The sequence below is a fragment of the Mangifera indica genome, chromosome 7 (assembly GCF_011075055.1).
Source record: "Mangifera indica cultivar Alphonso chromosome 7, CATAS_Mindica_2.1, whole genome shotgun sequence".
NCBI classification, from domain to species: Eukaryota; Viridiplantae; Streptophyta; class Magnoliopsida; order Sapindales; family Anacardiaceae; genus Mangifera; species Mangifera indica.
In genome coordinates, this window is record NC_058143.1 from 194674 (window position 1) to 211597 (window position 16924).

The 16924-nt window shown below is 35.6% G+C and overlaps 3 protein-coding genes across 3 annotated transcripts; 2 read left to right on the plus strand and 1 right to left on the minus strand.

The window, feature by feature from the left end:
• Window positions 1–441: 441 nt before the first annotated feature.
• LOC123220983 (ankyrin repeat-containing protein At5g02620-like) lies at window positions 442–4577 on the minus strand. The gene is made up of 3 exons (XM_044643634.1): window positions 3395–4577; window positions 2439–2848; window positions 442–1750 (listed from the first exon to the last, which is right to left on the minus strand). The coding sequence occupies exons 1-3, from the start codon at window positions 3963–3965 to the stop codon at window positions 890–892; spliced, it is 1842 nt and encodes a 613-aa protein (XP_044499569.1). The 5' UTR covers window positions 3966–4577; the 3' UTR covers window positions 442–889.
• A 4387-nt stretch (window positions 4578–8964) lies between these two features.
• Window positions 8965–15620, plus strand: LOC123220987 (disease resistance protein RPP4-like). The gene is made up of 5 exons (XM_044643639.1): window positions 8965–13619; window positions 13728–13866; window positions 14062–14681; window positions 14770–15010; window positions 15093–15620. The coding sequence occupies exon 1, from the start codon at window positions 12316–12318 to the stop codon at window positions 13579–13581; it is 1266 nt and encodes a 421-aa protein (XP_044499574.1). The 5' UTR covers window positions 8965–12315; the 3' UTR covers window positions 13582–13619; window positions 13728–13866; window positions 14062–14681; window positions 14770–15010; window positions 15093–15620.
• On the plus strand, window positions 9341–9745 carry LOC123220778 (putative disease resistance protein At1g50180). Its single transcript, XM_044643371.1, has one exon. The coding sequence runs from the start codon at window positions 9341–9343 to the stop codon at window positions 9743–9745; it is 405 nt and encodes a 134-aa protein (XP_044499306.1).
• Window positions 15621–16924: the final 1304 nt, after the last annotated feature.

Below are 16924 nucleotides of genomic sequence, written 5' to 3' on the forward strand. Positions count from 1 at the left end.
AAATGAGTATTTAGGTTTTTAAAATTTGGTGAATGAGAGTTTGAGAATGAACTAAATTCTTGGGTGGCAATAAGTCTTTTGGTCAAAGATAAACTGATTTGATTAGAATCTACTTGACAACTAATATTGCAATCAATTTATTTGTTTATTCAATAATACTATTTATCTCATCAATGATACTATTTACAGCCGTTGACATTATTCAACCCTTCAGAAATAAGACATTATGGATTTGAGTCCGAATTAAGTATTATAAATTTAATCCGAACTCAAATTGACCCAAGATTGACTGAGAATGAATCTCTCTCTAGTTTCATGAATTTCTTGCTCATTATTCATGACTTAAAGAATTAAACATCTTCACACTGACGTCTATTCATTCAGATGAATCATTTTGCATTCATCATTGTATTGTATTTCCAATAGGAAAGCTATTGTTAATTGTTCAAGATAAAAACTTCCAGTGGGGAAGCTATTTTAATTGATTATAAACATCATATACCGTTACAACATTACAACACAAAACTCAAAAGCAGACAATTGAACCAACGACAGTTGGTGTCCATTGCCGGCTCTCTGAGTCGACTGATTCCACCATGCCTGTAACTAGATTTAGGATTCATAATCAAATCTCAATGTCATGCAAGGCTAAATTCTTAGAGCTAAAGGAGAAGGAAACTGCATTACCCCTTTGGACGAAACTTCCATGTGAAAGCACATATCCAGCGTCAACAATACCTGGAACCACATAGTCATCATTCTCCTTCAACTTGCCCCACAGCTAATTCTAGTTTAATCTAATCATATGCAAAGCATCCACTCAAGTACGTAGAATCATATACCCCCCAGTGCCCCCGTTCCTTATCGTTTTTCTCCAAATTCTGAGGTCTTAAAGGGCATACATTCTCTTGTACTCACCATTCAAGATCTCTGGTTCAGAAGCTATAGACACACATAAAGAATGAGACCGGCTTTTTTCTCTCCTTATGTTCCTCAATTTTTTCTCCTCCATTCTATTCAAAACAACACAATAGCACATAGAGCCGATTGTGGTCAGCATTATTGTACCACCGATCACTGTTGCAAACACAGCAAGCCACCTTGAATGCTTGCCCACTACCACATATGTGAGAGAAACAAAAGCAATTGAAATGAAGAGGCAAGCCAACCACATGAGCTTGTTAATAACAAAAACAAGCTGCCTCTTTGCTTTTTCTTCAATCACAACAACTGATGTCTGGACTACAACAACAGCCAGGGAGATGAATAATGCTAGACTGTCAAACACAAAAAAGGTAAGGAAAGCCGCATTTCTTGCTATGTGGGCTTCCCCAAGGGAATACCCCTCTGATTTACCCTCAACGAACTGTCCAGGCACAGTGAAGATAGCAGCAAAAGCAACAGTCGCGATGAGAACAGCAACAACAGTTGCTGAGTTTATAGCATTATTGAGTCCACTTATGTGGAGCTTCTTCAGCTTTTTTGCAATTTTCTTGACCTTGAATCCAGTTTGACGGGTCTGTTGGAGCTGGGACTGAACATCATGTTTTATGTCACTAACAGTCTGCTTAAGCTGCTTTGCTGAATTCGGGGGCTTCCCATGGTCTTTAGAATTGACTGCCCCTGCTTCCTTCAATACAGAAACAAGTTCTTGATTTCCAAGGTTCACAGCAATATCTAGCGGGCTCTCTCCAGACTTGTTTAATGCATTGACATCTACACCCTCAATTGATAATAAACAACGTACAATCTGCAATCAAACGAAGTCAAACTTCAATATGTATTGTAATGACAATCAAACTGAAACTAGAAATTTCAGTTCAAACTTATTGACATTTACATAGGCTTGTTTGCTTTTGCAAAAAATCCAAGTTTCCAAGCATCTATTACCTATATTAATGCCACACAATTGTCTTCTAAGTTTTTCACCTTTCAGCAATCAATATTCCTTTGTGAAATTAGAAAAGCTTGATTACTTATACATCTGACCCTTTTTTAAGGTAAAAACGCATCTACATTGCTCATCCATGTGTGAGCAAACTGCTTCAAATAGCCTATCAATCTACTTTAATTACATATGAAAATAATTGTTTCTGATAATCATCATACATCCTGATCATATAAAAAGAACAGAAATCATGACAAGGATTATATTTATCATGACTAGATCCAGACAGCAACAAGATAAAATTATTTCAATGTCCTTAAATAAATCTAAAGTGTCATAAGAAGGTAATAAAAATGAAACAATTCTGTTGTTTTATAGATTATCGATTGGCCATGTTGATTCCAGGGACATGCTTTAATTGATAAGTTAAAGTCATCCACGTTAGTTCAACAATTAACTTGGACTGCAAAAAACCTACCATGCACCAATTGTCAAATGTTTATTGACCAAGAAAAGAAGAATCACAACAGAGGAAGAAACAAGGAAGCACCTGATTACGGCCCTTCTGAGTGGCAATATGCAATGCCATATTTCCCTTGTTATCCCCCAAGGTTAAAACTGAAGGGTCAGGTTTAACTAATTCCAGCACAATCTCCTCACTTTGTCCTTTTACAGCCATGTGTATTGCAGCTTGGCCTTTTTTGTCAACCCTAAAACCTGTGCTTGGGTCCTTGCTCACCAGGGATTTCACCACCTCCACGTGACCCATCCTGGCTGCAGAATGAAGGGCAGTCTTACCATTATTTCTGGCTATCTTAGCAAGGTTTGAGTCAGTTGCTAGAAGGAAATTAACTATATCAATGTGCCCTTGAGCTGCAGCTGTGTGTAAAGCAGTTGTACAGGATAAGTCTGTGGTCATAACCAAGTTGGGGAATACACTCAAAAGTTCCTTTAAAACATCTGCAAGGTTAAAGGTTTATGGGTCAGCACATAGCTGAAAATTTAAAACAAAGAAATAAACAATAAACACTCTTTATGCTTCTCTAAAACAGAATTGTCTTTTGAAATGCCATTTAGCTATGAGCTTAAACAACAATATGATATGCAAAATAATGGAACCGTATCAGTCATCAACACAACTGATTAATTAAGGACAAAAAGCAAATTAGAAGTGCCTATATGATAAGAATCAAATAAAAGAAACAGATACATGTGCAAGACTGCAGGCCAGTGCGGCTAGTTTGTGTATTCATAGAATTTGTGATAAGCGTACATATTAAACAATATAACATATTTTAGTGAAAATGCTATCTAAAAATTGTGAATTTGAGCCTCTACAATCTATTACACAAGAAACAGGAAAATTCACTTCCAACTGACCACAAAAACAGTACTATGGCTGGCTTAAAATGGAATCCAATAAACAAGGGAAGAAATTGTTCAATTCCAAAATTACATTAGTAAGGATTTCCCACTACACAATGCAGAATAAGATCGAAAACTTACCAAGATGACCTTGCTTTGCTGCCACATGAACTGGATCATATCCATTCCTGGCTGCTATAGATGCAATTTCAAGGTCCATATATTTCAACATCTCTCCAACAACCGAAGCATGCCCATTTTCTGCAGCAACATAAAGGGGAGTTTCCCCTTCTTGGTTCTGCTGTGACAACAACTCCTTTGAATCACCTCCATCACAGTTCTGAAAAATTTCCTTAACACTACTTAAATTTCCCGCCCGAGCAGCCAGATGCAGCTGCAAGTCACCTCTTTTACCTGGCGAATCTTTATTCTTCTTCCTCTCACCACCACCTAAAAAACTCAACTGTCTCTCCATCACCATCCGGAAGCTCTTCTGTTTCTCCAAAAACCCACGAAAACCCTTCTGTTTCTCCATCGCCCCATGACTATTTAGCTGATTTTCAATACATAAATTCTGATCCTCCGTCGCTCCGGGCGTAGCTGGCTGTTTCTCAAACGTTACACTACGAAAACTCTGTTGCTTTTCCATTGCCTTCATCCCACTTGGCTGCGTCTCAATGGTAACACCATGAAAACTGTGCTGTTTTTCCATCTTTGGTGCCTTCAAACTGTTTTTTTCTCCACAATCTCACACAAATAAACTAAGAACTCAGCAATATGAATCTGTTCTTAAAATTTAAAACCTCACTTCTTCGAACCCAAAAGATTTTCCTTTTCCCACCTAATATCCACAAAACTTCACTCAGCAACACTATAAATACTTAGATTCTAATTCAAGGGTATCCAATCCCAAATATCATTTAAATCTCTTCATCATCATAATGACCAAAAAAATAAAACTTGACTTGCTTCCTCTGCTCCTTCAAAATCCATTTCCTATTTCTTACCCATTTCAAGAGAGATCAAAACTATAATATCAAGCCAAAAACAAAGCAAGCTTTGAATGAATATACCTTGCTTCTAAGCTAAAAATCAAGACTTGGATGAAGGAAAAGAGAACCCAAATCAGAAAATCCACTGAATTTGAGAACCCAGAAAAAGATTGCAAAATTTCAGAAGATGGTAGCCTAAATCCTTAATCTTGCTATCACCAAACCCAAAAGTGGCCCAGCCAGTAACAACTGACAAAATAGCACCACTCACGCTACTCCCAGTACTTCTTGCTTTCTTTATCCTTTTTCATTTGGAAACGTTTAGCCATAAAACTTTTTTCCATAATAAATAATATTTTGATAATAACTAATTAATACTATAGTATTTATTGTTTGAACAAAAATATTTGATTTTCTAATATAAATAGGGCACAAATTTTTGAGTGAACCATGATTTTATAAATTGGATAAGATAATATTAACTCTAAAAAAATAATTAAATTAAACAGATAGTTGATATTTTATATTTTTCAAATTATAAGAGCAGGATGATGTTGCCTGGGTTGAATCGAATCGATATCAAATCTTTATTTAATTTATATAAGTCAAATTTGAATTAAAAAAAATTAAAATTGTCAATTTTTAAGATAAGCCTCTTGCTAAGGTCATTGCACTGAACTTATCTATTCAATAATTCTCCTCTTAAGTATTACTATTCATGAATCAAACAAACCCAATTTAGGCTGTCTTGTCTTTTATTTAGTGTATTTCTATTAGAATCCATCCTTACCGAACATGGTGTGGGACTTAAAGGGCATGCTTAGCCGCCATTGTTGTCTAGCGTTATAAAGGTGCAGAACACAACAAAAATGAAGTGTCCCACTCTCATGAAATGATTTCCCAAAACAAAAACTCACAAAGCAAGTGCTTTTATTATGGTGAAGTGTCCCACTCTCATGCAGTGATTTCAGAACGAAAAAGCAGCCATGAATGATGGCTGTCACCCTACCAATTTTATTTATCTCCACCGACCCTCGCGCTTTTAAGGTTACTTTGTGAGCATATGCACTTGAAAATAAAGATGCAAGATTCTATCCTATCATAATAAATAGGCCAAATGATTATTTCCCATGGTGTAAATCAATTTTTGACTCGTTAATTATTAAAAATTTAAATACTAACTTATTTATTAAATTTTATTGTTACTATTAAGAGTAAAATCATTATTAAAAAATTTTATTTAAACTTATATTTTAGTATTATCCTAAAGTTTAAAATATTTATTTTTGCCTCCTAACCTCATATTTTCTAGATTTAAAAACTGATTTTTCTCTTTCTAAGTCTAGAGTTTTAAACCCTCATCTTTTTTTCAATTTAATCGCCCTGCCAACTTTCTAAAAATTCCAATTTCCCCCTTTTCTCCCTCAATTTCCAAATATAATCCCTAGCAACTATTTTGTCATTTTCGATTGTCAACTCTCTCCTTCCCGCCTTCCCTCTCTCTCTCAACCACTCTCCCTTCCCACTGTGCCTATCTTCGTTGAAGACAAAGACAATTCTGTCTCCATTACTAACAAAGATAGCTAGAGTGGGAAGGGAGAGTGACCAACAAGGCGGGAGGGAGAGACTAACGGGCGGTGGTTGTGAATAATCATCGAAGAGAAGGAGAAAGGAAGAATAAGGTGCAATTGAAATTTTTTGAAAATTTGGGGGTGTGACGAATGGGAAAAATGATGAGAGTTTAAAAGTCTAGACTTTTTGGGGGGAGGGGGAAAGTCAGTTTTTATACATAGAAAATATAAAGTTAGAAGGTAAAAATAAATATTTTAAAATATTAAAGTAATAATAAAATATGAGTTTAAATAAAATTTATTAATGACAATTTTATCTTTAAAAATAACAATGAAATTTAATAAATAGTTGGGTATTTATATTTTTAATAATTAACAGAAGAAAAATTAGGTTTGCACCAAACCTTGAATGGGAAATAGTCATGGGACCTAACAAATCATAGAAAGCCATTTTCAAGTATAAGTTAATGCTTAGATAATAAAAATAAGGAATAATATTATTTAGACGTAACCAACTAATTGTTTTCTCTATTCAAATAATCAATTTTTTTTCTATTTAAAAGCTTGAACTTTCAAATGTTTATATCGAAGGATTTGAAATATCAAATTTCTCTATTTAAGGAATTGGAGTCTCAATTTTTTTTTTTTTTATAATAGAAATCAAATTTTCAATATTTCCCATTAAAGATATCAAACAAAAATAACTAGATGATTAATTTGACACATTTAATAGAAAATAATGAAATTTTAGTCTCTTCAATAAAAAAATCTAAAAATTTGATCAATTTAATAGAAAATTTTAATAAAAAAATAGAGTTCAATATCTTTAAAAATAATTGATAATTTGATCCTTTAATAATATTTAAAGGTGTGGAATTATTTTTTTCTAATAAAGGAATCAAAATTTGTTTTTTATTATTAAAATAATTACACTTTTAGATTTTTCAACTAACAAAACTAAATTTATATTTTGACACATCAAAACGGGTCTATCATCTACTTGCTATTAAATTAATTTTTTATTTTAATTAAACATTTATGAATAGAAACCATATAATATGATAATTTGATATTTTTAACATCGTCCACGTTTGTGTTTTAACAAAAAAATTTGGCATATCATCTATATTTAACGTTGTATAAAATTAGATAATAGTTTAATATTTTCAATTAAAAAAGTGAAAGTTTAATCCCTTCGCTAAATTATTTTGAAAGTTTGATTGCTTCAATAAAAAAATCAGAAAATTTGATCCTCCCAATAGGAAAAATCAAAGTTTAATTTATTAATTAGAGAAAAATATGATAGTTGGATATCTTTAAATATTATTATCTCTAAAAAAAAAAATAATACAATTCTCAATTATCTATTTATTATTTTTATAAAAAAATTTAAAAAAAAAAAAGTCATAGTTGAATGATTGGCTTCAATTATTCTTCAAAGTCAAAATTTTATTACGTACAACCATGAAATTCAAGAAATATGCAAGTGTCACATAAATTTTGAAAAATACCCATCTCAAATTTGACCATATATTATTAATTTGTGCTCTATGAAAAGACTTTATATTGACACATGTCGCATGATCAACGTGTGAGGAGAAAATTTTACTATCATCCCAATATTTATATTATTTTTTAGTCTTTGTGTCATTTTAATATGATTTCCATATGGTCAAATACAAAATGTACAATTGTTTGGATTTGAATTGAACCAACACATTAGAAATAAAAGTTCACATGTGTGACCACCGGGCCAAATCCCAATTATTGTTAAAGGTAATTCAAATTTTATATTAAGTAATTTTTTAGAATTTAAGCGTATATACCAAAATAAGGGGGTGAATGTGTCATTTGAAAATGAACTCAACACCTTGCAAATGGAAGTTACCACTGGACCAAGGGTAAATATGTAATTTTGAAGCTTTTGACCACCACACTATGTAAGGAGTGTTGAGAAGAAGGAAAGGGATTGAGCAGTGGGGGCAACTGCTGACTTTTTAAAGGAGCAGCTTCTGGTACCATCTAAGTATATAGTGCGGTCAAAGTTGGGTTGCTGCTGTGCCAGGTATTTGACCAAGTCTCGGCTTATTTTAGGTCAGATTTTATAACAGAAACACTTCGGTTGGCCTAACTTTGTCCTCTTGTATTAATGGAGGCTTTGTTTCATTTCACACTTAACTTTGAGATATTGAAGGTCAAGGTTGGGTTGGGCTGGCGGAGCTGGGTAGAGGACAAGATATGGGCTTGCATTTGTTGATATTGAGACATTTGTTTTCAACACGTGACACTTGGAGCAAACCCAAAGGACTTTTCAATAGTGACAGATATGAGTTTTGAGTAAGTTCGAATAAAGTTTAAGATGAACTTAAATTTAAAACGTTTCACTTGAGCTAGTGAGCAATATGCCAAGAAGATGAACAGTACAACGTTAAAGATTGCGGTGAATAGTAGCACTAAAGAAGGGTACTACAGAAACAAAAAATTATCAAAAAAAATCATTAAAAAAGAACAAAAATTGCAAACAAGACGAGCTTTGATGCTTGCGTCGGTCATGAGGCAAATTCAATATCCCTCAAGTATCCAATAGCCCGGTCTATTGTATTAGTAATATATTTAGACACATAATATAAAATGTTTTGCTGTTAGAGGTTTCAGATTTGGGTTAGTGTTGAATGCAAGTGTATTAGACTTTATATCATTATCTCCATTTTTGCCATTTGACTCATCTCCGGTGGATGTAGTGCGGAACCATGTAAATTTGGTGTGCCTTTGTGTGTGATTGTCTTATGGCTTTCTTTCACCAATCTTATATACTTGCTGTAACCAATAAAATCTTAGGCTAATTGAGCAGGAAAAAGGTTCAATAATAAACATGTTTAAATTTCTGTCTGTTTGTTATTGAGCCATTACCATTTTAGTAGTGCTGAAGCATTGAGCAGTGACAAGCTGTAATTGCAAACAGTCATTGACCTCAACTAAGTTACCCTTTTGTTTGAATTGCAAACAAGCCTATATAACACAGCCAGAAATCTCAGAATCAAAGAGTGAGCAGAGAATCTCCTTTGCTTTGAACAATTTAAAAGCAGAGGAATGGTATTTAAGAAGACTGTTCTTTCCACGTAATATATATAGAGAGTAAACTATGAAGAATGATTAAGGATGAAGAAACCAAAATGGCTGAGGAAAGACACAAAGAATGATTCTCTATTCATTTTTCCTTTTTAAAGGCATGAGCTGTAAGCAACATTTGAAAACAATATGACAGGAGGAGGCTAGTAAAAGTAGAGTTGGCATAACAATCAAACAACCCAAAGTTGATTATCATGAAAGATTCCTTTCCTTTCTTTATCTCAAGAATAATTGTCTGTTTAAGTAAGGTATTTATCTAAGAATGAGTTGTGACTCAAATATTCTTTTATTTTGAGCACCCTTAAACCACAAAATTAATAAGTTTCTCTTTCTTTCTCACATTCTTCTCTTCTTGTTACAATCTTAAATCTTTCCTTATTTCCAACAATCGAACCATGGAAGTCGTTCTTGAGCCTGTCGTCTCCGAACTCTTTGAGGGGTTGTTTAAGATATTGGGGTCCAATGAAGTGCGGGACTTTGCCCGGCAACTCGTTGGAGGGGTAGATTCAAAGATCAAAAAGCTGGAGAACAAGTTGCAGATGGTTGAAAACCTTCTTCGCAATGCAGAAGACAGGCAGCTGATGGATAAACGCGTCAAAGTGTGGCTTGACAATCTTCAACACTGGGCTTATGATGCGGAGGATTTATTGGATGAGTTTGCCTACAAAGCTTTGCGACACAAACTGAAGGCAGAACACCAGGCTTGCTCTAGCAAAGGATTTAGCAGCCTCCCTGCTAGTTTCCCTAGTCCTTTCTTCGCTATCTACATGGGGTCCAAGATCAAAGAAATCAATAGCTGATTGGAACAACTCTGTGGGCAAAGATCAGAAGAACGTAAGTTGATGGAGCTTTCTGGACTGCCACCAACTAACCTCTCTGCACCGCAAAAACCATAGGAAACTTCAAGCGTCCCACTCGGACAAGGTTTTTCTGGCAGAAATGAAGAGAAAGCTGAACTACTGGAAATGGTGAAAAATGGAGCTAACTTTCAAGTAATAGCAGTTGTCGGCATGGGAGGGATCGGCAAAACAACAATTGCTCGGGAAGTGTACCATCATGAGTTGGAAGATTTCAAGTTTGAGAAAAAAGCGTGGGTGTGTGTTTCAACCACCTTTGACGTTCTCAAAATCTCAAAGGAACTTCTTCAGCAAGTCTCATCCTTTGATCCAAATAATTATAATTTGAATGAAGTGCAAGTTAAGTTGAAAGAGGCAGTAAGTGGAAAGCAATTCTTGATAGTATTAGACGATATTTGGAAGGTGGACTACAACGAATGGGAAACGCTTACGTCTCCTTTCGCAGCTGGTGCACCTGGAAGCACAATGATCGTGACAACTCGCCATACAGATGTTGCACAAACAATAAGATGCTCTCATACTTATCCATTGAAGCTTTTTTCCGACGAAGCTTGTAAGTCCTTGTTTGAGAAGCACGCATTCGGGACTGGTGCAGCTGCTGCTCCCAATCAAATTTCGAATTCAATTTACAAGAGAGTTGTTGAAAGGTGTGGCGGCCTACCACTGGCAGCAAAGACCCTTGGTGGTCTTCTACGCTTTAAACAAAGCGATACTTGGGAAAATATATTAGAAAGCAAAATATGGAGTACATCTAATGAAAGTGATCACATTCTCCCAACATTAAAGCTAAGCTACCATTATCTTCCTCCGAATCTAAAAAGATGTTTTGGCTATTGTGCAATTTTTCCTCAGGATTACGAATTTGAGGAGAAGGAACTTGCACTTCTATGGATTGCGGAAGGTATTGTTCAACCATTTGATAAACAACTAGATGAGGCAGGTGAGTGTTTTAAAAGATTATGTTCAAGGTCGCTTTTCCAACAATTGAATACTCATAGTTCAAACTATGTTATGCATGATCTTGTTCATGATCTAGCTCAATTGGTTTTTAAAGGAATCGGTTTAAATTTTAGCAAAATATTGTTGAGCTACCAAAAAAATTTGAGAAAATTCATCATTTCACTTATGAACCGGATGATTATATTGAAAAAAATAAATTTAAAGCTTTGGAAAGAGTAAAAAGTTTAAGAACATTTTGTCCCATGAGGCATGGATCTGGAAGTTATATAAGTGCTACAATCATTTTTTATTCGTTGCCAAAGTTAGAAAAGTTGAGAGTACTATCTTTTGAAGGACATCGGATCGTTTATTTACCTAATTTAATTGGAGGTATGATGCATCTAAGGTTTCTTAACTTTTCAAATACTTGGATAAGAAGTTTGCCTGAGTCAACGTGCCAATTATTTAACTTACAAACTTTGTTATTAAAAGATTGTTCTTATCTCATGAAGTTACCTTCTAAAATGAGATATTTGACCAATTTATGTCATTTTAATATAAGTGGTAAAAATTTATTGAAAAAGATGCAATTTGGAATGAATGAGTTGAAAAATCTTCAAATATTGTCTAATTTTATTATGGGCAAGGATACAGGTTCTAATTTAGAAGATTTGAAGAATTTAAGTTTTCTTCGAGAGCTTTATATTTCAAAATTACAAAATGTGACAGATTCAAATCAAATACGAGGGAAAAATACTAAGTAATAAAAACAATCTAAAAGAGTTATTGCTAGAATGGAGATATCAAGTAAACTCACTGAAAGCAGATGTAGAAATGAATATACTTGACAAGCTAAAGCCTCCTAGCAATTTGAAAGAACTCATAATCTGAGGCTATGGTGGTGAAAGTTTTCCATCTTGGTTAGGAGATTTGTCATGGCTCTCTAATTTGGTGGTTCTTAAATTAGAAGAATGCAAGAGGTGCATGTCTTTGCCTTCACTTGAAATGTTGAGCTCACTTGAAGACTTAACCATTAAAGACATGGCAAGTCTAAAAAGAATAGATTTTCAAACACCTTTCAAGTCATTAAAGTTTCTTCGTTTTGAGAATTTGAAAGAATGGGAGTATTGGGATAGCAAGAGAGGAAATAAAGATATTGAAAATTTTCCTAAGCTACATGTTCTTTTTATTGAAACATGTCCCCAACTTACTGGAGAAGTACCTGATTATCTTTCTTCATTAGAAAGATTTGTTATTAAGAATTATCCAAAGTTGGTAGTCTCATTCTGAAATTTTCTAATACATTGCAAATTAGAACTTGATGATTGTGAAGGAATGGTATGTAATGATGGTTCGACTAGTTTTAAAAAGTTGGGTTCTCGATATCTTGCAAATATTCTGGAGGTTGAAGATATATTAAAGAAAGGATCTCAAAGATTAGATTCATTTTGGATTTATCAAAATGGAGAGAGATTATGGAATCATAGCAAAGTTTGAAGAACACCAGTTTTCTTTCCCATCTAAATTCTCTTAAGATTAGTGAGTGTCAAAATCTAACATCCATAGGAAGGGGCATGCTACCTTCATCTCTAAAGGAACTTGAGATTAGTTGGTGCTGGAAGCTAACATTTATTGGTAACAATGCCCTACCTTTATCTATAAAAAGGCTTAAGATTATTTACTGTTGGGAACTGAAATTTTTGAAGGATTTAAGTGTTTGTCTTCTTGAGTACTTGGAGATTTATTTGTGTGATTCTCTCAAGTGCATATCAGTAGATGGCCCATTGCCTGAGACAATCAGCCAACTAGATATTCGAAGTTGTAAAGCGCTGGTAACATTATCATCTAGTAGAAATGAGTACCTCCCTAAGGCACTTACGTGCATCTTTATCTGGGGTTGTGAAAAGCTAAAGTCAATTGGTGAGTCCTTTAATAATAGCCCAAGTCTTGAAAAAATTACTTTAATGGATTGTAAAAATGTTGAATCCTTACCTTTAGGTCTACACCATCTTCCTTGCCTTGAGCTTATTGAAATAAAAGAATGTCCAAAATTGATGGTGAGAGATGGTGTTCTCACCAGCCTTAGACAACTCTTAATTAATGAATGTGAAGATGACAAGGGAATGGGAATGGGAATGCTCACCTCTCTAAAAAGGTTGCGAATCGAAGAACTCCCGCAGCTTAAATCCATCTCAGACGTGACCAACATCGCCTCTCTTGAAAGGTTGGCTATCGGTTTTCTCCCACAGCTTGAATCCGTCCCAGAACTGAACAACCTCAACTCTCTTAAGGCATTCACCATTCAAGGGCTTGAACGAATTCCAAATTTCAGCAGCCTCACCTCCCTCACAGAGTTGTACATTGGATACTGCACAGAGCTCGAATCAATGCCAATTCTCAAAGGCCTCACCTCTCTTGAATGGTTGGTGATCGAGTGTCTCCCACAGCTTGAATCAATCCAAGATCCGAGCAACCTCGCCTCTCTTAGGCATTTCGGCATTAAGAAATGCCCAAGGCTTAAATCAATTCCAAATCTTAGCAGCCTCACCTCTCATGGAAGATTGGACATTGAGGATTGCCCAAGGCTCAAATCCATTCCGGGCCTTGGTAACTTCACAGATTTATCAATTAAGAAATGCCCAAAACTCAAATCCCTGCAAACCCTTCCATCCTCACTTCAGTCTTTAGATATTAAAGATTGTCCACTGCTTATAAAAAGATTGAAAAGTGTTACGGGAAGATATTCCTCAAAGATTGCTCAAATTCCTAAAGTTGAAATAGATAGCAAATTCATCTACAATTCAAAGGAGTACATAGTTGATGATGGGACCTTTCTCTAATTTTCCTGATTGCACAGATAAATCTAATTCCATCAAAGGTTTGTAAAATTTCTTGATGACACCTCTACTATCATCCAAAATTTTATGTAATACAACATTTTTTTCTCTTAATTTTGAAGTTATTAATCTGTTTTGAATTTTGGCAGCTGATCGTCAACAATAATCTCTCAATTGTAGTTTGTCCAGGCAATTCATTTAACTTTAATCAATTTGACATAAATCCTCTGCTCCAGAACTTCTCTACTTTGTCATCTCATAGATTGTTTCAACTCTTGTGGTTCCAAGGTAATCAAAAGAGAAAAATACCTGCAATTTTCTAAAGATCCTTGCTACTTCGTCAGATCATAGATTGTTATCTCATTGTTTTTGTTTTGGGCAAAGACATATTGTGAATTACATCATTATTAATCTCTGGTTTACTCTTTATAGCTTATTTGAGGAATCATTATTTACTTTCTCTATGCAAACAACACTATGCAGGATCACTACACTTGAATTAACATTGCAGAAATCGTTGGGGAGCTTAAAGTTTTCCTTCTCCAACTTCATGTAAGCATATTTTGACTTTTCAACAAGATCAAACGTCATTTCTGTTTCACACAACTAACTGCATACGGAGTTCACCAAATGGTGAGAAAAACTAAGATATTCTACTAAAACAGTACAACTAGTCAATGTTCATCGAACAAAGCATGTGAGCTATTCTTTCTCGATCCTTTTACATAGTCTTATTCTTGCATATTCCTACCATCATTGCACTTTTATTCCAGAAAAAACCTGTCTCTTTAATTTGAATGTTTTAATATTTATGGTGAATCCTGAAAGAATTTTGAGAAGATGAAAGACTCGAATAAGAAGTTTAGCATATGACGTTTCTGCAGTAATTTGTGATCAATTAGTTTCTATAATGGTAAGTTCTTAATTGGGTTGCTCTCAAAGTCACATTATTTTATGTTGGTTTGCCTATTTGCAACACAAATATTGATAATTGTCCCTTGTTACATGACAACTTGTTGTAATAAAGAAAAGGAAAGACAAGACAAGAAATCTCCTCAAGGAAATGGATGAGATTAAAGAACTTTACATCACTTTGGAAATTTGTAAGTCACAATTGTACTCTCGTGTCATTTGTTTCATGTATTTCTACAACTGTGCCAATTTCATGTTTTATTTTTCTTGGTTTTGCAGGTGATCTGATTGCAGAGTTTGAAAGTTAAGTACATGAACAGCAACATAGCTACAGAAATGGAGAAAATATGAAGAGTTTTGAAGAAGAAACCACTAGATCATTGCTTCACAAACTTGGGCTTCATTGTGTTGCTATGGCATCGTAAACTTATTATGATGATAAGAGGAATGTGAAGCTGACAGGGCAACAATGTAGGCAAGGGAAATCTGCTGAAGCAACATGTGATCAGATCCAATGGTGGTAAGACATTTCCAAATTGATTAAAATTCTTGTAAATTTTAAGATTTTTGCAATGATGACAAAGTTTATGTCCTTTCAACAGGATCAAAGAATGCCAAAAAATTAAAAAAACCTCTAAAATTTTCATCTCTTGATCTTGTGGAGATTAAGAAGTGTTCTCTGCTTGTATATTTTGCTAGAGACGGCTTGCTGGATATTATAATCTCAAGCCTTTACCAGATCCAGGTTCTTTTCTTCTTTTGCCTCTCCATAACTACTTCTCCACTCCTATTTCACCACCTTAGCCAGGGATATACTTGCGGTCCCCTGTTTTGGCTGCTTGTCCATTATCTCTTGTTGCTTGTCTGCTGCATGCTTCCTTGCTGGATGTTTGACATCTGTTGCCTCCAGAGCCTTGCCACTTGTACTGAAAATTCCTTAACTTCTCTCCTCTTCACATACACATGAGTCCCAACAGTTAATCATTGTTGGGAGAAAGAAACAAAAGAGAAGTCAATGCACCTTTTACAGGATACATGGCAAGATTAAAAGACATGACTCACCAACTATCTTATTGTTCATAACATTGTAAGTTGTAACTATTGTATCTAGTTTTTCAGTTGTTCTTTAAGTTCTGTCAGTTTTATATTTAATTTCTTTGTTTTATAGATGATGTAGCCACACAGTCGGAAAATTTAATGTAACACCCCAGGTCCAATAACCCGGCCCACTGTTAAGATATTGTCCACTTTGGACACACAGTCCATCATGGGTTTGCTAATGGGCTTTGCAACCCAAAACGCGTCTTAACAGTTAAGGAGCTCACAGACTATTTAACCAATACAATTCTCCCACCACTAACCAATGTGGGATCCAAAGACAGAGCACACACAGACCCAGCATCTCTCCCGTGCTTTGTCGATGTGGGATTCGCCTAAGCGTATCACATACACCCCCCCTTACGGGACTCAACGTCCTCGCTGAGGTTTGCCCCACCATCGTTCAAGAGGACACGCGGAGTTGCTCTGATACCATTTGTAACACCCCAGGTCCAATAGCCCGGCCCACTGTTAAGATATTGTCCACTTTGGACACACAGTCCATCATGGGTTTGCTTCTGGGCTTTGCAACCCAAAACGCGTCTTAACAATTTAAGGAGCTCACATGCTATTTAACCAATCCAATTCTCCCACTACTAACCAATGTGGGATCCATAGACAGAGCACACACAGACCCAGCATCTCTCCCGTGCTTTGTCGATGTGGGATTCGCCTAAGGGTATCACATACACCCCCTCTTACGAGACTCAGACTCCTCGCTGAGGTTTGCCCCACCATCGTTCAAGAGGACACGCGGAGTTGCTCTGATACCATTTGTAACACCCCAGGTCCAATAACCCGGCCCACTGTTAAGATATTGTCCACTTTGGACACACAGTCCATCATGGGTTTGCTAATGGGCTTTGCAACCCAAAACGCGTCTTAACAGTTAAGGAGCTCACAGGCTATTTAACCAATTCAATTCTCCCACCACTAACCAATGTGGGATCCAAAGACAGAGCACACACAGACCCAGCATCTCTCCCGTGCTTTGTCGATGTGGGATTCGCCTAGGGGTATCACATTTAAGTTCGCTAACACCAAACGGCTAGTGACTTGGAGAAAGTATAAAGAAGGTTAAGGGCTGTTAGGATCCCAAATGCAAGGTATGAGACTTGGATCCCACATTGGAAAGTATGGGCAACTAGTGTGGGGTTTATATGACCTTGGGCTCTCCCATCTCAATAGCTAGCTTTTGAGGTGTGGTTCTCCTAAGGTTCGTATCATTTGGTATCAGAGCCATCACCATGTCTCCCAGTTGCAATCGTGCGGCGTGGGTGGTGACGCCGGCATTGCAGTGTTCGCCCGGGGCTAGCAAAGAGTGGCGCGGGTGGTG

Bases quoted from the DNA above. Each gene is read 5' to 3' on its own strand.
- LOC123220983 (XM_044643634.1), bottom strand. From the start codon at position 3,965: ATGGAAAAACAGCACAGTTTTCATGGTGTTACCATTGAGACGCAGCCA. The intron at 2,849-3,394 runs GTAAGTTTTCGA...TTAACCTTGCAG, and splicing joins AGCAAAGCAAGGTCATCTTG to ATGTTTTAAAGGAACTTTTG. The intron at 1,751-2,438 runs GTGCTTCCTTGT...GTTTGATTGCAG, and splicing joins CTCAGAAGGGCCGTAATCAG to ATTGTACGTTGTTTATTATC.
- LOC123220778 (XM_044643371.1), top strand. From the start codon at position 9,341: ATGGAAGTCGTTCTTGAGCCTGTCGTCTCCGAACTCTTTGAGGGGTTG.
- LOC123220987 (XM_044643639.1), top strand. From the start codon at position 12,316: ATGCTACCTTCATCTCTAAAGGAACTTGAGATTAGTTGGTGCTGGAAG.